Below are 23,998 nucleotides of genomic sequence, written 5' to 3'. Positions count from 1 at the left end.
TCTGGTGTAATGTACAACGTGGTCATTCAGCGCTAGGACAGTCGACGATAATGACTGAAGAAAATTCTAATTTTAATATCTAACAAATCTTAAAATATGAAGTTGCGCCAAGTTAAGATGTTTTATTATATATGTTTGTGTTGTTCATGCTGTTGGAAATGAAGATGATAACGCTTATCCTTTGACGTTACAATTGTATTTTATAAATGTTTGTACTTTAAGTAAAAGTATTTTGAAACAGTCGGCATCTCCAAAGTTGCTTACAACAAATTAAACAATTTGAAATGTTTTTGTTCGTTATTTTTATCTTTAACATTTTGTCACTTTGCAAACAGTTTGCAATGATCCAGGGGGAGCATCATTTTTTGTATAAATATAATTTAATTTCATATCTGACCTTGACAGTCAATTATATTTAAAGATAAAGTTTAAATCTTAATTTTTAATGTTGTTTTGTCCTAGTATAAATCAAATAAGTCCAATATAATTAAAGAGCTATAAATGATCACGTGTTGGCTGGTAACAGCCAATTACATTTTGCTGGAAATGTATTGACTGTATGGATATTTGAGTGTTTTTTGTATGGAAAATTTAAGAATTATCAATAAAAATTATCACTGTCCCTTAATGTCTTTTTATTCAAGGGCATTACCTCAGCAAAACAATAACCCATGTAATATGTGCAAGTAATTGAGATACCAATCAATCTTTTTACATTTCAAATTACGTCAGTGATACAAGAGCAGCCTGGCCAAACTTTAACACGTTAGATAATAAACACATTAGATAAATAAAGGGCCATAACTCTGACAAAACTAATTGAACTAGAAAATGCAGACGATACAACTAGATTTTACACTGATCATTCCTGTAAAGTTTTGATGAAATTCCTGACATATTTTGTGACAGACGGACAGTCGGACAGACAGAGAGATAGACACATGAGAGATAAGTGATCCCCATATGTCCTTGCTACTGTGTAGCATGTGGCAGCCCCTGTGTTATAGTCAGTTAAAAAGATAGACTTGACCTTAAATATCATGCATTAGTAACGGTCAATTAAGTCTACTTAAAGAAATGTTATTTCGCAGTTTTAAGACTATCCAGTCATCAATATAATGTGCCAGTTAAACCAAAAAGCAATCAGAATTAAAACAAGGGGGGCATTATGGCCCTAAAATCGCTCACCTGTATATAGGCCCCTGGGCCAATGTCAATTTTAAACCAGGGGCTTTTATTTGAACAAACTAGGTAGACACCTATTAGAAGATGTTTTATGATAAATATCTAAGCTCTAGCTCTTTGGGTGTTAATAAGATTTTTAAAGTTTTAACTATATGAATATTGGGAAAAACAATGACCCCCCGGGAGGGGCCAATTTTGACCCCAGGACTTTTAATTTAACAAACTTAGTAGACACTTACTAGAAAATATTTCATGCTTATAATCTAAACTCTAGCTCTTTGGTGTTTTTATAAGAAGATTATTTTTGAAGTTTTTACTATACATATATAAGGAAATTCAATGATCCCCTGGGGCGGGGTCAATTTTAACCCAAGTGCCCTTATTTGAACAAACTTGGTAGACACCCTTAAGAAGATGTTTTTGTTAAATATCTTAGCTCAAGCTCTTTAGGGTTTTTAAAAGAAGATTTGTTAAGTTTTTACTATATAAAAATAAGGAAAATCAATGACCCCCTGGGGCTGAGCCAATTTTTACCCAAGGGCTTTTATTTGAACAAATTTGGTGGACACCCACTAGAAGATGTTTCATGCTTAATATCTAAACTCTAGCTATTTGTTTTTTTTTTAAAAGAAGATTTTTTAAGTTTTTACTATATACAAATAAGGAAAATCAATGACCCCCGGGCGGTGCCAATTTTGACTCCAGGGCATTTATTTTAACAAACTTGGTAGACACTGACAAGATGATGTCTCTTGTTAAATATTTAAGCTTTAGCTCTTTCGGTTTTCTAATAGAAGATATTTTAAGTTTTTTCTTTTGGTTGCCATGGCAACCAGAGTTCTGCATGGAATTAAATTTTTTGAACAATTTTTAAAGTTGACTACCAAAGGAACATTCCTGTGAATTTTGGATGAAATTGGCTCATCGGTTAATGAGGAGATGTTGTTTAAAGTAAAAGTTTACGGCCGGACGCCGGACGAAAAGCGATCACAAAAGCTCAACATGTCACTTTGTGACAGATGAGCTAAAATATATACCTTAAAGGTCAAGGTCATTTATGGGTCAAGGCCATTATATCTATGTATGAAGAAAATACATTCAGAAACAAGAGCGATCAGTGATCACACGTGTCGCCTCATGATGGCCAATTTCATGTTTGGACAAGTTTTGTGACAGACGGACAGACAGACGGACAGTGCACAACTAGACTTGGTACTGATCATTCCTGTAAAGTTTGGATAAAATTGCACCAGTAGTTTATGAGGAGTAGTCCGGACAAGCTTTTGTGTATCTGGCAACACACAGAAAAAAACACCTTTTTATCAAAGGGCCATAACTCGGCCAAAAATCATTCAACCGGAAAACCCGTGCAATATGCGCAAGGTCTTGAGCTACAGATCAATCCTAAAAAGTTTCATTGAAATTGCATTAGTGGTATAAGAGAAGTAGTAGACAAACTTTAAAAATAAAAATTATTAAAGGGCCATAACTCTGACAAAAATCATTGAACCGGAAAATGCTGACAATATGCACAACTAGACTTGGTACTGATCATTCCTGTAAAGTTTGGATGAAATTGCACCAGTAGTTTATGAGGAGTAGTCCGAACAAGTTTTGTGACGGACGGACAGACAGACAGACAGACGGACAGACAGACGACGGAGAAGTGATCCCTATATGTCGCCACTACTCCGTAGAGGCGACACAATAAATTATTCAAATTGCCAAAACTTCCAGATTAAACGTAGAAGTAAACAAGATTGCATTTGTGACAGCTTTGCCACGCAATAATATAATACTAAATAGTGGGAACAGATGTAGTTTTTTTGTTGCTTCTAATGAACTTTGCCATAAGGCAGAAGTGTCTAGTAGTAAATTTATTGGTCAATGATTATATTCCAGCATGTCAAATGAAAGACATGTGCAGATGTGTCGATCTTCAGATACAAAGGCTGTAACATAGTTATATTTCATTAAAAATAAAAGTTTTCTTACTTGATAATAATTTTGGTATCATGGCAACCAGATTCATGGATAGAATTAAATTCTTTGAATAACTTTGGAAGCCTTTCACCCAAGGAACAATCCTGGCTAATTTGGTTTATTTTTGGACTAGTGGTCTTTTACAAGATGGTGATTTTTAACAAGAAGATTTTTAAGTTAGCACACGCATACACACAAGAACGCATATAATTAAATGGATTTTTGACAGGTGTTTTGCAAACAAATGTACTTACCAATCCTTGGTCGTATTTCATTGCCACAATGGCATCTTATTGGATTCAGAAAACTAGTTTTTTCGCAGGATACACATACATTAATGCAGTGATGGTTGGCAACCTCTACATCTCCAGCTGAGGTTATAAAAAAGTTACATAAGTGTGGCAATATTAAATAAATTTCATTTAAGTACCGGTATTAATTAAGAAAAAAATAACTAAATTTACTGCTCTTTATATGTCTAGTCATCCTGTATATTTTGAATCGGTGGAAGAAAATTGAAACTAATTGGCAGAAATGTTAAACAAAATGAGATGATGAGCAGATCCCAGGTGTGACCTTCTTCAGGTCAAGGTCACAGTTAGTTTGTATTTATATAAAAACTTAGTATCCGCTCTGTATCTATTTAAACTTAAGAAATAAATTAACACTTTTAAGCAGAAATAGTACTTATAGACTATTTGAATAACACAGACTTGGTCTTCTTGATAAAAAAATCGGCCAACCCTCGAAATAACTTGATATAATGGACTAACATAGAAAATGTATTTTTGAACTAGTTGAAGGAAATTGAAACCTTTTGGCCGAAATGTTAATCATAACGAAGAAAACTAATGAGCAGAACACAGGTTTTACCTCCCTCAGGTCAATGTCAAGGTCAAACGTAATCATTTTGTATAAATTTCGAATTGATCATATTACTTATAATGAGACAATATGCAGGACACAGATTTGGCTTTTTTTTATCAAAATTAGCCTCACACTGGGGATCATTCCATAGGAAAACACATTTAAGTTTTATTGTCAGAAACTACAATGTTTAGAGCTTAGATGTTTAGCATATTACATTAACTTAGAGACCTTTACAAAAATGATACGAATCATGCCTCTTGCTTCAATATTGACCCCACCCAAGGGGCTCACTTGAATATTTATACTTCCGAAGACAAGGAACAAGTTATATTGTAAACTATAAACAAAAGCAAATATAAACAAGAATGTCAAACGACACATATGCCCTCCTTCCTAGCCCTTGACTCACATAATTGGTAATTTTGTTACAGAAACTTGTAAATGGGTACATGGAAGTGTTCAATTATGGAAAACAGAAAAATAATGAAGACTCTGTGATAAATAGTTTTCAAGATAATAAGATATTTAAGGTCCCTGTGACCTAGAACTTTGAACTAGTGAACCAAAATCAATAGGGGTCATCTAATAGGTATTACCAATCAACACTACAAATATGAGGACTTTTTGATAAATATTTTTCAAGATAATCAGCGGAAACCAAACTGACATTCAAGTAACATGTGAACTTTACCTTTGACCTACTCACCCCAAAATCAATAGGTTCACTTACTTGTGATAAAAAATCTTCAAGATAATATGCGGAAACCATTCTGACACTTAAGGCCCCTGTGACCTTGACCTTTGATCTAGTGACCCCAAAAGCAATACGGATCATATGTTGGTTATGACCAATCACTATGTGAAATATGAAGACTTTGTGATTATTATCTTTCAAGATAATGAGCCGAAACCATTCTACCATTCAAAGACCCTATGACCCTGACGTTTGACCTAGTGACCCCAAAATCAATAGGGGTCATCTACTAGTTATGACCAATCAATATGTGAAATATGACTTCTTTGTGATTAATACTTTTCAAGATAATCAGCGGAAACCATTTTGACATTTAAGGCCCCTGTGACATTGACCTTTGACCTAGTGACCCGAAAATCAATAGGGATCATCTACTACTTATTTCACTATGTTAAATATGAAGACTTTGTGATAAATTCTTTTCAAGATAATCAGCAGGAACCATGTAGTCTACCGACGGACAGACCGACAGACATTAGCAAAACAATATACCCCCTCTTCTTCGAAGGGGGGGGGGGGGGGCATAAAAATTAAATCTTCATTTGTATCTGAAATAGTGCACATTTAAAAACATTACTAGATTACTGGATGACAAGTTACATAAGAAGTCACTGATTGCTGTATGAATGAAATGGTTTCCTTATAAGTCAGTCAGTGCCTGCTTTGAAATTCAATGTAAATAAGATGATGTTTGCTATGGAAGTCACTGGTTGCTATGAAATTTTACAGTTCTATAAAGCCAATGGCTGCCAGAAGTCACTGGATGCTATGGTAACTAAGCTTTAACTTCTGTAAATTTAGAGATATCTTAAGTTTTTGCCATATACATAAATGGAAAATTTATGTTTCCCAGGGCCCTACCAAATTAGACCTGAGGGCTATTATTTAAAAAACAATTGTAGAGGTCCACTGCATGAGCATAAGATCATTATAAAATTTAGGTTACAGGGTTAAAACATAGAGCATAACTGCAGTTTATATTGCATTTTTAGAAGTACAGATAGCTGGGGCTTATCAGCATTTAATGTGGTCAGGATGTGTATTCCTGAATTCACCATAGTGAATAGTAGTATTTACGATAGCAGCCATGCGTTAGTTTATACTTTGTGTATTATCCTTTGCAGTCACAGGTGCTAACATGATGGTGGTGTTGCTATCCGGATCACAACAGTAAGCCACATTGATTTCACCAAAGCACCACCGCATCGTTCCTGGGCAGGCTGTCAAGGAGTTTACTAGTACTTGTTGCCGATTTTCGTCGATTGTTTTCCAACTTTTATTGGTGGAGGAAGACCCCAAGTGCCCTTCCGGGCATTATTTCAGGCACGAGGGGCACCTGGGTAGAACCACCGACTTAAGCCAGCTGGATGACTTCCACACATTAAAGATTTCGGCCCGAGTGAGGATCGAACCTACAGCGGTGAGGGATCTGTGATCTCAAGTCAGCGACCTTAACCACTCGGCCACGGAGGCCCTGTACTAAAATTGAGATTTTCTTAATATATATACTGCTGCAGTTATTCGTAAAGATGATTGTGATCAAGAAGATCAAAAGACATATTTTTATTAGATAAATATTTTCTTCATTTCTAAATAACCATAAATATAAAAATTATAATTAAAAAATCTTATTCATTTTCTTCGTATGAATGCAAATCTTTACTAAATCTTATTAAAGGGAGGTTATTTAGCCATTAATGGAATGTACTGAAATGGCTATATGTATATGGCCAATCCCTAAATCAGTTTTTGATCTCGAGGCTTTTATTTGAACAAACTTGGTAAACATCCAGTTTCATTCTAAATATCTAAACTTTAGCTCCTTCGGTTTTTGGATTATCTCGTTAAGATTTTTTTTATAGTTTTTACTATATACATATAAGGAAAATCAATGACCAACTGGGGCGGGGCAAAATTTGACCATAGAGCTTTAATTTGAACAAACTTGGTAGACATCCCCAAGAAGACTTTTCATGCCATTTATCTAAGCACTATCCTTTTTGTTTTTTTTACAACAAGATGTTTTAAGTTTTTTTTAGGACAGAATGAATTTTTGTGAACAATTTCTAAAGGGCTTTATGCAAGGAACATTGCTGCTCAGTTTTTATTGGTATAAGAGTTGTTGTTTTAAAAGTATAATTTCAATACTATTGTCCTTTCCATTCCAGCGTTTGGTAAGATAGTAAATTAGTTTATTATCTGTGTTATATACAATTAACAAAATTAGAACAATTCTTCCTGTAGACCTACAACGCCTGTCTTTAGTTAGTCAGAATGAATAATTTAATTTCACATGGTAACAAAAATGGACGTCAAAAATTCAACACGGCTGCATAAATGGGCTCGCCATCTGCCATTTTTTGTCGGGTTACATGTACGTTCAATTGTAAAATGGTATCAATGATTATGTACGATATCAATGTACGAACTCAGTACCAGTTTCTAAGTTTCTTCAGAATAAAAATAGCAAATTGCAATTACTTTTGCTACATGTTATTTTTGATTAGAGAATATATCCAAAATAAGAATGCATTCTAAAGATCATAACTACCTTTAGGATTTACCATACATAGATGACATTTTTCTGGATCTCTCTCCTCAGTAACATCTCTATCAATCATCTGTAAAAAATATCATACTTGACTTTTTTGTGTACAAAAATATTTTGCATATTCATTTGATTTTAGTGTATGGACAAGACTGGAAAACAAATAACAGGAGTAACAAGATTCATTTGTGTAAAACTGATATCCACCCCATTACACTAAAAAGCAGGAACCTTTTTTTCTATTGATTGGACTTTGCCATTAAGTTAAAGTGTCTGGTGCATTTCGGGGGTCAATGTCATTTTTTCAGCATTTGAAATGAAAGAAAATGAAAAAATGTGTCAAATGATCAGGCACGAAGACCATAGTATAATAAAGTAGAATCGCTACTTAAGACCACCCCGGAATTAAGACCGCCCCGTTATTAAGGCCATTTTTAAAAAGTACGGAATTTTCTGTTCTTTACCTCAATGGTTTGATGACCCAGAAATAAGACCACCTCGCTTATCCACTTTTAAGACCACCAGATTTAGTCCCAATTCTTTGTTTTATTCTTTATCTGACTCCACTATTGAGACCACTGATTTAAAGTCAAAAGCTACCTATATGTTAAATTTATTGTTATGTTGTTATTCGTTTGAATGCTATTAGGCATGACACTTGATTTCACAAGGTGTCAAACACGAATGTAATTTAAGATGCATTTGAAAAAAAAATTAAAACAAGCATTTGATAGTATTGCGGGCAATACAGTAGTCCCCTACCGGTCCCTCAAAAAGTTCTTTAATTGTCATACACTCCTGTGTATTGCCATTTATAATGAATTTGAGGATGAAGTCTGTATTTGAAAATATCGACCACAAAACATAATAAAATAAGTTTGTCTATATCACAGTAATGTGTTAAGTTTCCATGCTTAGTAAGGAAATTATGTTTATACAACCTTGTCATATTATTACGATGTGGGATTTTAAAGTAAATCCTATAAAGAATGAAGAAGTTGGAGTGAAAATACCAGTTTCTCGAAAAAAATCTAAGTTCAAGGGGGACATAATTCTGGAAATAGTCTTGCTAGAGTATTTAACCTTCTCAAAAATGTCGAGTGATAATAAGAAACATATATATGAAGTTTGAAGTAGATACATTAGGAAATAAAGACGTTATTTAAAAAAGACAACATTTTTTCCCCTAAAAAATCTAAGTTCAAGGGAGGTAATACTGATATTTTTGTGCTAGAGTTATAAACCTTGTCACATATGATGTGGTTGATGACCAGAAACTTATATTTAAAGTTTGAAGTAAACACCTCAAGAAATAAAGAACATATAGTGAAAAAGCTGAAAAATTTAAATCAGAAATCTTGAAATTCAGGCTATTTGTTGCCATAGCAACCAGAATTTTCAACATAGGAAGAAAAGAAAAAGATGTGCATAATCTCCAGACTGCCATCTACCCATATTTCAAGTTTCATGAAAATATTTTCAGTATTTTTGAGTTATCACTGGATCCAGTTTATGTGTTAAATTTGCCATATTTTCAGACTATTTGTTGCCATAGCAACCAGAATTTTCAACATAGGAAGAAAAAAAAAGACGTGCATAATCTCCATACTGCCATCTATCCATATATCAAGTTTCATAAAAATATTTTCAGTACTTTTTGCGTTATCGCGGGATCCAGTTTTGTGGACGGACGGACTGACGGACGGACAGACAGACAGACGGACAGACGGACGGAGGGTAAACCTAAAGTCCCCTCCGGTTAAACCGGTAGGGGACTAATAATGTGTTATATTATATTAAGATATATGTACGTATATTATATGTATGTTAATCCATCAAATCTTGCCCAATAGATAAAGTTGTGGGGTTTAGTCCACTCTGTAAAATTGAAGGTGTAATGTTTTGTCAACTCTGTAAAATTAAGGTGTGGGGTTTTGTCCACTTTATAAAATTTTGAGGTGTAGGGTTTTGACTGGTGGGGTTTTGTCCGTCTTCCGTCAAAACACCTGATATCATTGGGATATTATATGAAATAAGGTGAGGAAGTAAATTTTAGAGAGTTTGAATGTTGCTTTAAGCACATTGATAATGCGAAGAATTAATTTCTTATGTGATGGGTCACATAATAATCAATATTGAAAAAGGACCAAATAGAATTTGATATTAAATTTCTTTCTTCCAATCAGATGTTAAATAATAACTTAGTTTAATATTGTAGTTGTAGGTTAAGAATCAAACTGTTTGTTCATACAAAATAACTTAAATAGACCATGGTCAAAAAGTGTGTAAGCAATAATAAGAATATTCATAATTAAGACCAACCTACAATTAATACCACTTTGGTCCAGTCCCGATAGTGGTCTTAATTGAGGGTTTTTACTGTAATTGATTCAAACAAAAGCATTCCTACTTGATAAAAATTGTGGTATCTAACATTGAAATACATTTCTTAAATACCAACTTTTCAATTAAGCATTACCAATTTCTGAAAACATAAAAAACGACATATAAATGATTTTAAAGACATTTTCTACAGTTTTATGAAAATTTAATCCTTTCATAGAATTTTCTAAATTTTTGGTATGATATGTAAAATTTAATGGCGAATTCAAAAATAAAAAGTTTTTGTTGACGTGTTGGCTTTCTTGAAAAATGGCAGTTTCCATGGTAACCGTATATCTCAAAACTGTCAAAATAGTCAAACTGTGTTAAAACAAATAGAAAATGAATAAGATAGCTTAATACACACAACAAGCATTGTTTTATGCAACAATAACCTTTTTTATGATACTGTATGAAACAAATGATAATCTGAACATATTTCTTTAAAAAATGAGTTTTTCATGTTCCTTAACCGAACAAAAAATGAGAAAAATTAACATGAATTCTGTGAATAATTAAAGATATTGAAAAAATTATTTCATAGGATTTTCTATTTTTTTTGTATGTTGTGTAAAATTTAATGACGAATTCAAAAATAAAAAGAAAAATATATGTTGACGTGTTTGATTTTTTGAAAAATGGCAGTTTCCAGGGTAAGCGTACATCTCAAAATTGTCAAAATAGCCAAACTGTGTTATAAAAATGTATAAGGCAACTTATTACACACACAATAAACATAATTTTATACAAAGCTTGCTTTAATTTAGGGTTCTGTATAAAACAAACGATAATTGGAACATATTTCTTTAAAAAAAGAGTTTTTCATGCTCTTTAACTAAACAAAAAATGAGAAAAATAAACATGAATTCTGTAAAAAAATTAAAGCTATCAAGAAATTTCTTTCATAGAATTTTCTACATTTTTGATATATCAAGTTAAATTTTATGGTGGATTAAAAAATAGAACTACAAATATACGAGTGGTGTCCCAGAATTACATGGACTTTTGCTGTAACTCAAAAACTACTGAAAATAAAAACAAACAAAATTAACATGAACAAAATGCAACTTTATTGCATTAGTACAAAAAAATTTCAAAGTTGCCCGGCAACTGGATCAGTGTCTGTGGGCAGGGTAATGAGACAAGGGGTAGCGGGTGCGGGACAGTCCATTCCGACGTTACGACGTCATTCCGGTGGCGTCGCTAGTTGTTAATAAATGCGTGGCGTCGAATGTCAGTTTTCCTCAACATAGTCGCCGCCTAACTCAATACACCTATGGTGTCGATATATCCACTGGTCGTACACCGCCCTGTACCACTCCTGGTCGAAATCAGCCACCACTGATAATAATAATAATAATAATAATAAAGCATACTATTAACTTTTGTTACGATAATAGTGTTAAAGACGACGGTGATAATGCTGACGCCGTATTATTATTATTATTATTTATCATTATTATTATTATCATTATTATTATTATTATTGTGTATTTTGTACGCAAAGGCAGTGTGCGTTAACAAGGGAAATAACCTATCATGCACTGCTTAATATAGCAGTTTGAGTTCACTTTCTTAAAAGCTGAAGCGGATAAATTGCGTTTAAAATAGTAAATTGTGATAAGCTTAATTTTTAAAAATCATTTTTTTTTAAACACAAAATATACAGTGTAACGCCTGTCCCGATCTATGACGTCCTTGACTTCCTTAATTGACGCTGCAATCAACGTTGACTTTCTCCCACGACCCTTGTCGTCTTCAATGTCCTCCCGGCCGTCTCGAAAACGCTTATGCCACTTGAAAACGAGTGATCGACAAACAGGAGGTCTCACTTTTGCAGTCTTCAACATTTCCTGCGTCTGTGTTGGTGTCTTTCCAAGATTAACACAAAACTTGATGATATTCCGATGTTCCGCGTAATAGCGTGGACGTCATTTTTTTGTTAAATATCCAAGAGCAACGGTTGTCAGTTGTCCGCTGGTAAACAATAACGGAAACAGCTATGACGTCAAAATTTCAAACGAACGTTCATATGACGTCACTGCATATTCTTACGACGTCGCGCCATTTTTTAGGTATAAATACGCAAGATATACGAAAGTAAAGACAACTTATTAATACAAAATATTGGACTGCCCCGCCCTGCGCATAATGCGTTACTATAGCGACGTAAAATATAGAGAAGCAATGTTAGAAATTTAAAAATAATGGACATATTCATTAAGGATATGTAAAAGGTATTGTGTACAAATTTGCTAAAAAAAAAGCATTAAAAAATAAAAAAGTTATAGCAAAAGTCCACGTAATTCTGGAACACCCCTCGTATGTTGACGTGTTAGTTTCGATGGTTACCGCATATGCCAACTGTCAAAATTACCACGCTTTCTTGAGAAATATCAGTGTTATACTAAATGTATTGTCATATATACACCAAAAACATGTTGTAATAAAAATTTCTTTTTCTTTTGATGTTATACTAAGTTAAATGATACTGAATTTGTTTTTAAAACAGGTTATATAGGGCCATATTATTTGTTCACTCGACTATCATACCCTAACAGTAAGCAAGTATTTAGAAATTTACAAAGAAAATAATGAAATTCGGAACGTTTCTTAGATATTATTTTTGTTTTTTATTCAACACTTTTAAAATATATCATTTTAAACTTCTTCCCCCAGTTGTCTGCCAGTAATCAAGTGGCGACGCATTTTCGTCACTATACCACAAGTAGGTGGGGTAACGCGCGCCGAATCATCATCAATGCTGTCGTACTAATGCTAGGAGAAATCTTTTATCTGATGTTGTCTAAACGACCTCTTTTTCTTTTGGACCGATCTCCTCCTGAACATTTAGAAATATCTATTCTATTATTTACTCATTATTTGCTTATAGTCGAAATTTAAACACTTATCCGAGTACTATTCACCTTGACCTTCTTTTTGAAGAGTAATTATCCGTGATTATCTTTCTTGGAAGCGCATAACGATGCGCACGTAAAACTACCGAAAACGTCTTTAAATCATCATTATATACACATAATATCCTCATTGTATACTCAGGTCATTTCATAAATATCCCTGCAAAGCAAACACCACTCTTGCTAGAGGTCATGACCTCAAATCCTCTGAAAGCAAACATCTCTCTTGCTAGAGGTAATAACCTTTAACCCATTATCCGATATACACGCCTTTTAACGCCTTTTCCACCCCATCCCCCTTTTTTGTTGTCTCAAATGGTGTAAAATTGCGTTATTTAGGCCCCCAACACTTGTTCTTGTTTAAGAAATATTGTATAAAAAAGTGACCACTTTTTCGGCGCCGCCCTCTATCCAAAAGATACATCCGGGGGTTGCCAGAAGGGGGATGTGTCCCCTTCTATTTGGGGGGGGGGTAGAAGGGGGTAGCCCCTCTCATCTCCAAGTATATTTTGGAGAGGCTAAAAATGACCCCAGGTTGATCATTAGGTAACGCTGAAAAGCCTTTGACTCTATCTCAATCCATTGAGAAGTTTAAAATCAATTTTGATGGAAAAAAAAATCAACGCAAAATAGTGATTTTTTGGCAGTTTTGAGATGTCCGCTCGTGCCATGGTAACAGGAAATTTAAGACTGAGCATATTGTTACAAAGGCAATGGTCGAGTCAACATTTGGCCAAGTTTGATTAGTATGGAAGCAGTTTTTATAGTGTTACAGCAACTTGAACTTATAACAGGAGACTTTTCAATGAAAACAGCCATTTTTCACAAAATGCTCAAGCAGTAATGGGTTTATAGACACACTCCCAACAATTTATCTTTGTTTAATATATTCCCCCATATAGACGTGTTTTGACGACTTTTTGCCCCCCCCCCCTTTTTAAAAAATGCCCTATTTAGGTCCCCAAACACTGTTTTTCGTTTGAGAAATGTTGTTAAAAAAGTGACCACTTTTTCGGCGCGGCTCCCTATCAAAATGATACATTAGGGGGTTGCGAGAAGGGGGATGTGGCCCCTTCTGTTTGGGGGGGGGGTTGAAGGGGGCGGTAGTCCCCCTCATCGCCAAGAAAATTTTGGACATGTGACCTCAGGTCGAACTTAAGGAGACGTGTCACCAACGCTGAAAAGCCTTTTACTCTATCTCATTGCATTGAGAAGTTGCAGCACTTTGCAATCAGTTTTGATGAAAAACAAAACAAAAAAACAATGCAAAATAGTGATTTTTCGCAATTTTGAGACGTCCCCCCGTTGACATGGTAACAGGAAATTTAAGATTGAGCATGTTGTTACAGAGGTTATGGTTCAGTCAACATATGTGCCAAGTTTTATCAGTATTGAAGCATTTTTCATAGTTTTCTTGTAACAGGAGGCTTTTCAGTGAAAACGGCCATTTTTAACAAAATGCTCATGGGGTTAAAGGTTAAAAAAGGCATAACAAAATGCTCATGGGGTTAAAGGTTAAAAAAGGCATAACATGTACAAGAGGCCCTTATATCGCTCTACTGAATGTAGATATTCTTAATGACAGGGAACAAAATAATATTATAAACTATTAGCGAAAGCAGGTAAAAATCTAAATCTTATACTAATATTGAATAGAAGTTAATATGTGTATCTGAAATAGTATACCTGTAAAACATTACAAGTTGCTTTTGCTAAGGGAAATCAATAGTTACTAAAGATGTCACTAGTTGCCATACAAATTCAGTGTTTTTTTTTGCAAGTCCGTGAATGCTATGAAATCAATTGTAGATTCACTGGTTGCTATGGAAGTCACTGGTTGCTATGTAAAGAGTCAATGTTTGTAATGGAAGTGACTGGTTGCTGCGGAAATTTTATAGTTTGTTATGAAAAGACAATGGCTGTTTTGAAGTAACTAGTTGCTATGGAAGCCAATGGTGGTTATGGAGAGCAAACAGTTGCTATGGGAGTCATTGGTTGCTATGGGAGTCAATGTTTCTTATGGAAAGTCAATGTTAATGGTTGTTATCGAAAGTTACTTATTTCTACTTGAATTAACTGTTTGCTATAGAAGTCAATAATTGCTGAAGAAAGTCATAGGTTCCAATGGAAGTCCTTGGTCACTATGAAAATTCTGTGGTTGCTATGGACGTCAATGGTTTCTATGGAAAGTCAATGGTTGCAATGAAAGTCAGTCACTGGTTGCTATGAAAAGTCAATGGTTGCTATCGCCAGCCACTTGATGCTATTGAAAGGTTGGTATGGAAGTTTAGCGGTTGCAGGAAGTTGGTGGCTAAAGAAAACAAAAGGGCCATGATGGCCCTGGATCGCTCCCCTGACCCATCAATTGCATCCAAGCAATGTTTTAGACAAGCATCCTGGCCAAGTTTGATGACAACTGAGTCAAAAATGTGACCTCTAGTGTGTTTAAAAGGTTTTTCCATATTTGAGCAATGTGACGTAATTTATGACCGGAGACGACCCATATTCAAACTTGACCTAGAAATCATCAAAACAACCTTCCTGACCAATTTCCAGGTAATTTGGATCAAAACAGCAGCCACTAGAATGTTAAAAACATTTTTCTATTTTTAGCTCCTGTGACCTAGTTTTTGACCGGACAAGATCAATCTTCAAACTTGACCTAGAAATCATCAAAACAACCTTCCTGACAAATTTCCAGAATATTTGGATGAAAACTGCAGCCAGTAGAGTGTTAAAAAAGATTTTTTCTATTTTAAGCTCCTGTGACCTAGTTTTTGACCAATCTTCAAACTTGACATAGAAATCATCAAAACAACCTTCCTGACCAATGCCCAGAATATTTGGATGAAAACCGCGGCCACTAGAGTGTATACAAGCTTTTTCTTTTTTTAGCTCCTGTGACCTAGTTTTTGACCGGACATGACCCATCTTCGAACTTGACCTAGAAATCATCAAAACAACCTTCCTGACAAATTTCCAGAATATTTGGATGAAAACTGCAGCCGTTAGAGTGTTAACAAGCTTTTTCTATTTTTAGCTCCTGTGGCCTAGTTTTTGACCGGAGATGACTGCAGCCACTAGAGTGTTTACAAGCTTTTTCTATTTTTAGCTCCTGTGACCTTGTTTTTGACCGGACACGACCCATCTTCGAACTTGACCTAGAAATCATCAAAACAATCTTCCTAACAAATTTCCAGAATATTTGGATGAAAACTGCAGCCGTTAGAGTGTTTACAAGCTTTTTCTATTTTTAGCTCCTGTGGCCTAGTTTTTGACCGGAGATGACTGCAGCCACTAGAGTGTTAACAAGCTTTTTCTATTTTTAACTCCTGTGACCTAGTTTTTGACCGGAGATTACCCATCTTCGAACTTGACCTAGAAATCATCAAAACAACCTTCCTGACAAATTTCAAGAATATTTGGATCAAAACTGCAGCCACTAGGGTGTTAACAAGCTTTTTCTATTTTTAGCTCCTGTGACCTAGTTTTTCATCGGAGGTCACCCATGATCAAACTCATCCGTTTATATTATTGAGACAAGTTTCATGATGATTGAGGAATAAATGCGACTGCTAGAGTGTTAACGAACTAAATGTGGACGGACAACGGACAATCATCGATCCTAAAAGCTCACCCTAAGCATGATCAGGTGAGCTTATTAATAGTTGCAATAAAATTCATTGGTTGCAATAGAGAGTCAATGGTTGCTTTCGCAAGCCACCGGATGCTATTGAAAGGTTGCTATGGAAATTCAGTAGTTGCAGGAAGTTGGTTGCCAAAGACAGTCAATGGTTGCAGTAAAAGTCACTGGTTGCTATAGAAAAAGCTAATGGTTGCACGCGCATGGTATAACCCTCTTGAATAAAATGTTCGTGAAGTTAGCGAGACAGCCGGAGCAGCCGGAACAAAATTTTGTCTTGTCCGGCTGTTCCGGCTACTCCGGCTAGCCGGAATCCGGTTTCGGCTAGCCAGAGAATATACAATAAAACCTGTGCAATAGACAATTGGTTAATTCCTTAATGTAGGTTCAAATTACTTATCACCTCGATCTCTGGCTATTCCGGCTGGCCAGAATAACCAAAATGAAGGCTATTTAAGATGAAAAAATAATCCATGAACAAATTTATGAATATTTGTGTCATGCAAAAGGTGACAGTGGGTCCGCTGGCAAAGGTGTGTCCGTCGGGAATGCTGTAGCATTTAGCCGACCTGGAGCCAAAGATCGTGCTTTAAATGGTCTGTGAGGCCCAGCCTCAATTGCACAGAACCCCATATGATGGGATGGTTAGGGTCTGACCGTGTGTCCGCTGGCATAAGTGTGTCCGTCGAGAATACTTTTGGTATTTTGCCCGACGTTTAGCCGAAAATCCTACTATACATGGTCATTTCAACTCATACCACGGCATTTCCGGGCTGACCCCTGTGAGGCCCCAGCCTCAATTTGCACCGAACCCCATATGGTGGGGAAGGTTAGGAGTTTAACCGCGTGTCCGCTGGCATAGGTGTGTCCGTTGGGAGTACCTTTGGTATTTTGCCGACGTTGAGCCATAAATCGTACTATAGTTGGTCATTTCAGCAACATCTCGCCTATTTCAGCTGGCCCCTGTGAGGTCCAGCCTCAATTTCGCAGAATCTCATATATTTGGATGGTTAGGGGGTCGGACCGTGTGTCCGCATGTTTATTTGTGTCTGCCAGAAATACTCTTGTATTTTGCTTACGTTTAGCCAAATATCAAAATATAAATGATCATTTTAGCTCATATTTTGCCATTTCCTTGAATGTCCCCTGTGATACCCATAACCAATTCAACAGAATGCCATATAGTGGGGTGGTTATGGAGCTGACCGTCTGCTCGCGGGTATAGGTGTGCCCGTCAGGAATACTCTGGGTTTATGCCGGTGTGGAGTCCAAAATCGTACAATACATGGTCATTTCAGCTCATATCTTGCCAATTTGGGTTGACACCTTTCTCTTGTGATCCCAAGGTTTAGTTCAACAGAAACCCATAAACTTATATTCTTAGGTACGAAAGACCAGTGGGGACATTTCAAGTACATGAATTCCCGATTATATATTCGTGAATTCACGAATTCAACTTCGTGATTTAACGTTTTCAACATACGGAAATCACAAATTTACGATCTGAACTTCAAGAATTCACAACTTCAACATCATAAATTCACGATTTCAACTGCATGAGGTCATGATTTCAACTTTCAAATCACGAATTCACGATTTCAACTGCACGAGTTCACAATCTTAACTTCTCTTAATCACGATTTTAACAACAGAAATTCACGGTTTCAACTTAAGATGAATCCGCATTTCTTTTTAGATAGTGGTATGTTTAAAGTCATTTACATGAAAGAAGTATGTGACCATATAATTATCAGCACAGTCAATGCCCAATTAGTTTTAAATAGCATGCTCAACTTACTTATTGTGGTATATCATATTTTTCTGTTTTTCACTATCAAGACATCATATACATGTACGATGTTATTCTATTTATTTTAAGCTGATCTTGTTAACCTTCCCTGTTAAGCTTTTTTCCTTTAATAAATTGCTAATTTTCATTTTTTTAAATATGATCAATAAAAATCATTACAGGCATATGTTGAACGTACGGAAGAGCATTAGTGCCTGGTGTAGGTTTTTTATATACTCGAAATTTCGAGTTACTTACTCGAAATTTCGAGTTCCTGACTCGAAATTACGACTTACTTTTCTCGACATTTCTAGATAATAACTCGAAATTACGACTTACTTATCTCGACATTTCTAGATAATAACTCGAAATTTCGACTTACTTACTCGAAATTTCGGGTTATTTATCTCGAAATTTCGAGTTACATTGTACTTATCTCGAAATTTCGAGTTACTTATCTCGAAATTTCGAGTTAATAAGTCGAAATTTCGAGATAGTAAGCCGCTATTTCGACTTATATTGCACGACTTTCATTGGTTACCTGTGAAAGCAAGGATTGAATTCAAGATACTTTCTTTCGTGTGTAGTTGTTGCACATTGATGGTAGAGCACCTTTGTTTTTAACAGAACAATTTAATAGGGTCAAATTGTCCACATACCTTCGCTTTTTATGGAGGGGGTGTAAAATCACGGGGGTGTAAAATCACACTTTCCACATTTCCGTGTTAAGCGGATGTTTTTTTGCTAAAGCACACATTCAACCATCATGTTGAGTTACAACAAGTCCAAAACCCACCCTTTTCTAAACTGTGCAACATTCATGTGTAAAATAAGTTTTAAATGGCGTGTATACGCCAGTTAGTCTGTCATGTTTCTTTATACTAATAATGTTTTTGTAACATTATTCATTATTTACTTAGAAATTGATTCATATTGTGTTGATAAAAGTTGATAAAAGGAGAACTTGTTGTTATATACATGTTGGGAATAATATAAATGCATCCGATTTTACAAAAATATAGTCAGTCAAACAAATTGACAAAGGCCCCAGCACCCTTATTTTGGCCACTCCGCGATACTTTCCTCAGATGTCCCACACGTGAAGTATAGGATCGTTTTATTCACATGCATGAGAAGAATATGATTGGTGAAAAGATATGGTCGAACAGGATGGATATAACGTCTGAAGAACGCCTGAACGTACAAATTTCGAGTTTGCTTGTCGAAATTTCGAGTTAATAACTCAAAATTTCGAGTAAGTAGGTCGAAATTTCGAGATAAGTTAGTCGAAATTTCGAGTTATTAAGTCGATTTTTCGAGTTAGTTACTCGAAATTTTGAGATAAGTAAGTCGAAATTTTGAGTAAGTAACCCGAAATTTCGAGTTAATAAAAAACATACACCTGGCACTAATGCTCATTCTTATGAACGTGTAGTTTGTTATTTGTGTAATTATTCAATTACTATTTTCACAGATATATAAGCAACAGAAAACTCCGAAAATAGATGTGAGTCCGATTCAGACCCACAATCCTTTGCGCGCTTCGGTGATAATCGGGCCTTCCCGCTAGTCTCCGATTTTCACGCTATCGTTAAACTTCGGCGATATCCGTGAATTATTGCTTACATTACCGACATAGATTTTCATCGGAGAAATATTTGTGTGGAAAAGTGTTTTTTGTACGTTTTAGAATAAATAACTATTGCTTCTTATATAAGTAAAAAATGTTTAGTCTTTTTTTGCTGATGTACCTCCGGGAATTCAATATGGCGGTATTTTGACTACTTTTACCCAGGATGCATCAAATCTTGAGACATATGAGAACTTGTGGGTACACAATTCCGCCGATACTGATTCTAACTGTGTGACATCATGCTCTCTTCTCCATCTAATATTTAGCTCCATGTTATATTTCAATTGATATTTTACAAATTTATGTGGTTTGTCACAAGTTCGTCGAAGTGAAGAGCACCATGAACAAACTAAAAAGGAAAAATCAAGAATACAAAATCGATTTTTCAGAACTAAGACGAATTCAAACGATTTTATATAGAGGACAGAAAGGGGGTTGGGTGGAGATAAACAAAGGTTAAAACCCTAAATTAAGACAAACATCGTGACTGAAGTGGTCGAAATACAGGGTTGGTCTCAATTGTGGATATTCTTATCATTGCTTAAATTCTTTATGACCATGACTTTATTACCTACAACTACAATATTTAAGTATGTTATAATATTTAATCTGATTAGAGCTAAACACATTTCTGAAGAAAAGCTAATACAGTAAAAACCCTCAATTTAGACCACCATCAGGACTGGACCAAAGTGGTCTTAATTGCGGGGTGGTCTTAATTGTGAATATTCTTATCATTTCTTGCACACTTTATGACAATGGTCTATTTCAGTTATTTTGTTTGAACAAAAAATATGTATCTTAACCTGCAAATACAATATAAAAGTTAATGTCGTTAAGTTATTTAATGTTACATCTGATGGGAAGAAAACATATTTCTGAAGAAATTAAATATCAAATTCTATTTAGCCTGATTTCATTATTAATTAGTATATGATGTACAAAATGAAATGCATTCATCAAATAAAAAATAAAATCTTCGCAAAATCGATATGCTTAAAGCAACATTAAACAACTTTAAAATCTACTTTCTCATCTTATTTCATACAATATCCTCCAAAATATAAGGTGTTTGACGTATTGTGAAATCAAGTGTCATGCTCAAGAACGTTCAAGCAGATGGTTACAACATAACAACAAATTTAAGGTCTAGGTGGGTGTTGACTTTAAATCAGTGGTCTCAATAGTGGGGTCAAATAAAAAACAAAACAAAGAATTGGGACTTAATTTGGTGGTCTTAAAAATGGATAAGCGGTCTTTATGCTGGATCATGTTACCATTGACATAAAGAACAGAAAATTCTGTTCTTATAAGAAATGGTCTTAATAGCGGGTTGGTCTTAATTACGGGGATGGTCTAAACTAGAGATTCTACTGTATAAAATTCATTTTGGTTTGGTCTGATTTAAATATTAATTTAAGTATTATGTGCATAATTCAACTATCATATAAGAAATGAATTCTTTACAAAATAAATGTGTCGAAAGCAAAATTAAACCACAGTGACGCAAAACATGTACTTTCTCACCTTATTTCATCTAATAACCCAATAACACTTGTTAACACCGTCATGCCAAAGAGCATTCAAACAGAAAATAACAACAAATTTTGATTTATTACAGGTAAGTGTTGAGTTAAAAAAAGATTTAAATAAGAAATTTAGGACTGAATCTTGTGGTTTTAAAAGTGGATAAGCAGGGTGGTCTTAATTCTGAATCATGTAACCATTGGCATAAAACCACAAAATACGATTCCTTTATTAAATGGTCCAAATAGCGGGGTGGTTTTAATTCCGGGATGGTCTTAAGAACAGAGAGTCTGCAAGTAGAATTTGCTTCGGATAACAGGGCAGTTTGAACAAGGACAATATCAATTTATTTGTTTTAGAGAGTTGCCTGTTTTTATCAAACATTGTTCTATTTGATTCATCGTTATATAATTTAATGTATGGGCATGGTGAATGCTCTATTTAATCATGAACAACCGCGTAACGCTAAGCTTTGATATATCTAATTTATAAAGTTGTCTCCCTTTAAATATTATCACCATTTGTTGTTCAGTTTAAATTTAGTTTTAGAGTATTAGTTTCGAACTGGCCAGGGGCAAATTAACAAATAAAAATCACATTTGAAATTATATCAGATAGTTGAGCTTCTAAATATCTAAATGTGCTATATTTCAAGTTTCAGTGCTTAGAATCGCGTTTCAAATAATTGGAAAAAAATGCGGGAAAACTCATCATAATAATATTATTAGCAAATATATCGTTTTCTCATGTTTGAGGAAATTTCTATTTAATCAAGATCAAATTTTCAGAATTGAAAAAAATGATAAAAGGAAGAAACATAACAGTAATGAAAAAATATAAGTACATAAGGAGGCAGGATACCAGAGTATTCCCGACGGACACACCTATACCCGCGGACACCCGGCCAGACCCCCTAACCATCCCACCATATGCGGTTCTGCGGAATTGAGTCTGGTCCCCACAGGGGCCAGCCGGAATTGGCCAGATATGAGCTGTATAGTACGATTTTCGGCTCAACGTCGGCAAAATACCAGAGTATTCCCGACGTTCACACCTATACCCGCGGACACCCGGCCAGACCCCCTAACCATCTCACCATATGCGGTTCTGCGGAATTGAGTCTGGTCCTCTGGTCCCCACAGGGGCCAGCCGGAATTGGCCAGATATGAGCTGTATAGTACGACTTTCGGTTCAACGCTGGCAAAATACCAGAGTATTCCCGACGGACACACCTTTACCCGCGGACACCCGGCCAGACCCCCTAACCATCCCACCATATGCGGTTCTGCGGAATTGAGTCTGGTCCCCACAGGGGCCAGCCGGAATTGGCCAGATATGAGCTGTATAGTACGATTTTCGGCTCAACGTCGGCAAAATACCAGAGTATTCCCGACGGACACACCTATACCCGCGGACACCCGGACACACCATGGACGACGCTCATTTTTTAGGAATATATCTGATTTTTTTCATCTGAAGTACTCTTGATATCGGTTATTCTGGCTAGCCTGAAGAGCCAGATATCGATGTGATAAGGAATTTGAAACTACATCATGAAATAAATGAATGGTCTTTTGCACAGGTTTTACTGTATCATTTCTGGCTAGCCTATTCAGCCAGAACCGGATTCCGGCTAGCCGGAGTAGCCGGAACAACCGGACTAAACAAAAATATGTTCCGGCTGTCTGGCGAACTTCACGCACATTTGAATAAACTATTACTGTGATTCATTCCGGCTTTTGACAAGCTAAAAGTTCTCGTCTAAGTTCTATTCATCAGCTTGAAAAAATACATCCGTCATTATAATAGCCACTTGACTGATCCTATTGACTTATTTTAAAATATATTTTGTCAAAAGTTTAATGATACATTTTTTAAATAAAAATACTTACTAAATCTCTTAAGCCATTTTGCACTTTGCTTTTGTAGTCATCCACTTTCTTGGTTTTTAAACAAAAGTCTGCAATTGTGTTCAGTCGTTTAGTGATTTGGTTGTCTTTAAATGGTTTCTATAAATATATCATATTCATGTTACAATGGCTAGACAACAGCTCATGTTCAAAGAAAGATGCACTGGATTAATAAAACAGGAGAAAATGAAAACAATGTAACATTGTTTTACCACTTGAAATGCTAGAAGTGCAATTCTGCAAAAGAAGTACAAAATAATTACAACTTGGTAACCTGCAACAAAATTATGAGTACTAATATTTGAGTTTATATGATGACACTGTTTTCCCGTCTTTGAAACAGGTACTCAATGTAAAGCATTGATCTACATTTTATCGTGGTAAATCATTTAAAGTAGACTCATGTTTCATCACAGACTAATGTGTACCCGATTTCATTTACAGCCCTAATGTTTAAATTCTGGACCTGTACTGTGTGAAAATTGTTCAACCATTTTAGCAAGGTTATTCCTTCCAAAAATGGAAATAATTGATAATATAATAAAAAAATATAATAACAAACCGGAACAATAACATCATATGATTTGATCTAATGATTACAAAGTGTCCTGTCATTTGCACTTCTTTTTCACTTGATTCACATTACCTTATGTTTATATTTCATAACATCAGTAAATAATCAATGGCAACCATCTGATTTCCTATAATCCAACCAAACGCACATTAACTTTATTTAAAACTTCCAATTATTTTACCATTAATTGTTGAGTTTGATCAAACTTAGCTACGTCCACGAGACCAGGTTGTGTTGCTCTTTCAAATACACTGCCATATAGCCTTGGCACAGCCAGCCAGG

At 35.2% G+C, this 23,998-nt stretch overlaps 1 protein-coding gene across 1 annotated transcript in view; it reads right to left on the bottom strand.

Annotated features, from left to right (window-relative positions):
- LOC132739149 (uncharacterized) overlaps positions 1–23,257 on the bottom strand; it is a 47,626-nt gene extending 24,369 nt beyond the window's left edge. The window contains exons 1-3 of the mRNA XM_060726804.1: positions 23,125–23,257; positions 7,344–7,413; positions 3,423–3,539 (exon numbers count right to left, since the gene is read on the bottom strand). Of these exons, the coding sequence (XP_060582787.1) occupies positions 3,423–3,539; positions 7,344–7,413 (187 nt within the window). The 5' untranslated portion in view covers positions 23,125–23,257. The remainder of the gene's footprint in view (positions 1–3,422; positions 3,540–7,343; positions 7,414–23,124) is intronic.
- Positions 23,258–23,998: the final 741 nt, after the last annotated feature.

This window comes from Ruditapes philippinarum, unplaced genomic scaffold (genome assembly GCF_026571515.1).
Source record: "Ruditapes philippinarum isolate M1 unplaced genomic scaffold, ASM2657151v2 ctg545_1_1_1_1, whole genome shotgun sequence".
In the NCBI taxonomy this organism is placed as follows: domain Eukaryota; kingdom Metazoa; phylum Mollusca; class Bivalvia; order Venerida; family Veneridae; genus Ruditapes; species Ruditapes philippinarum.
The sequence above is the reverse complement of the archived record's forward strand: the minus strand, read 5'-3'. Positions and strand labels throughout refer to the sequence as shown.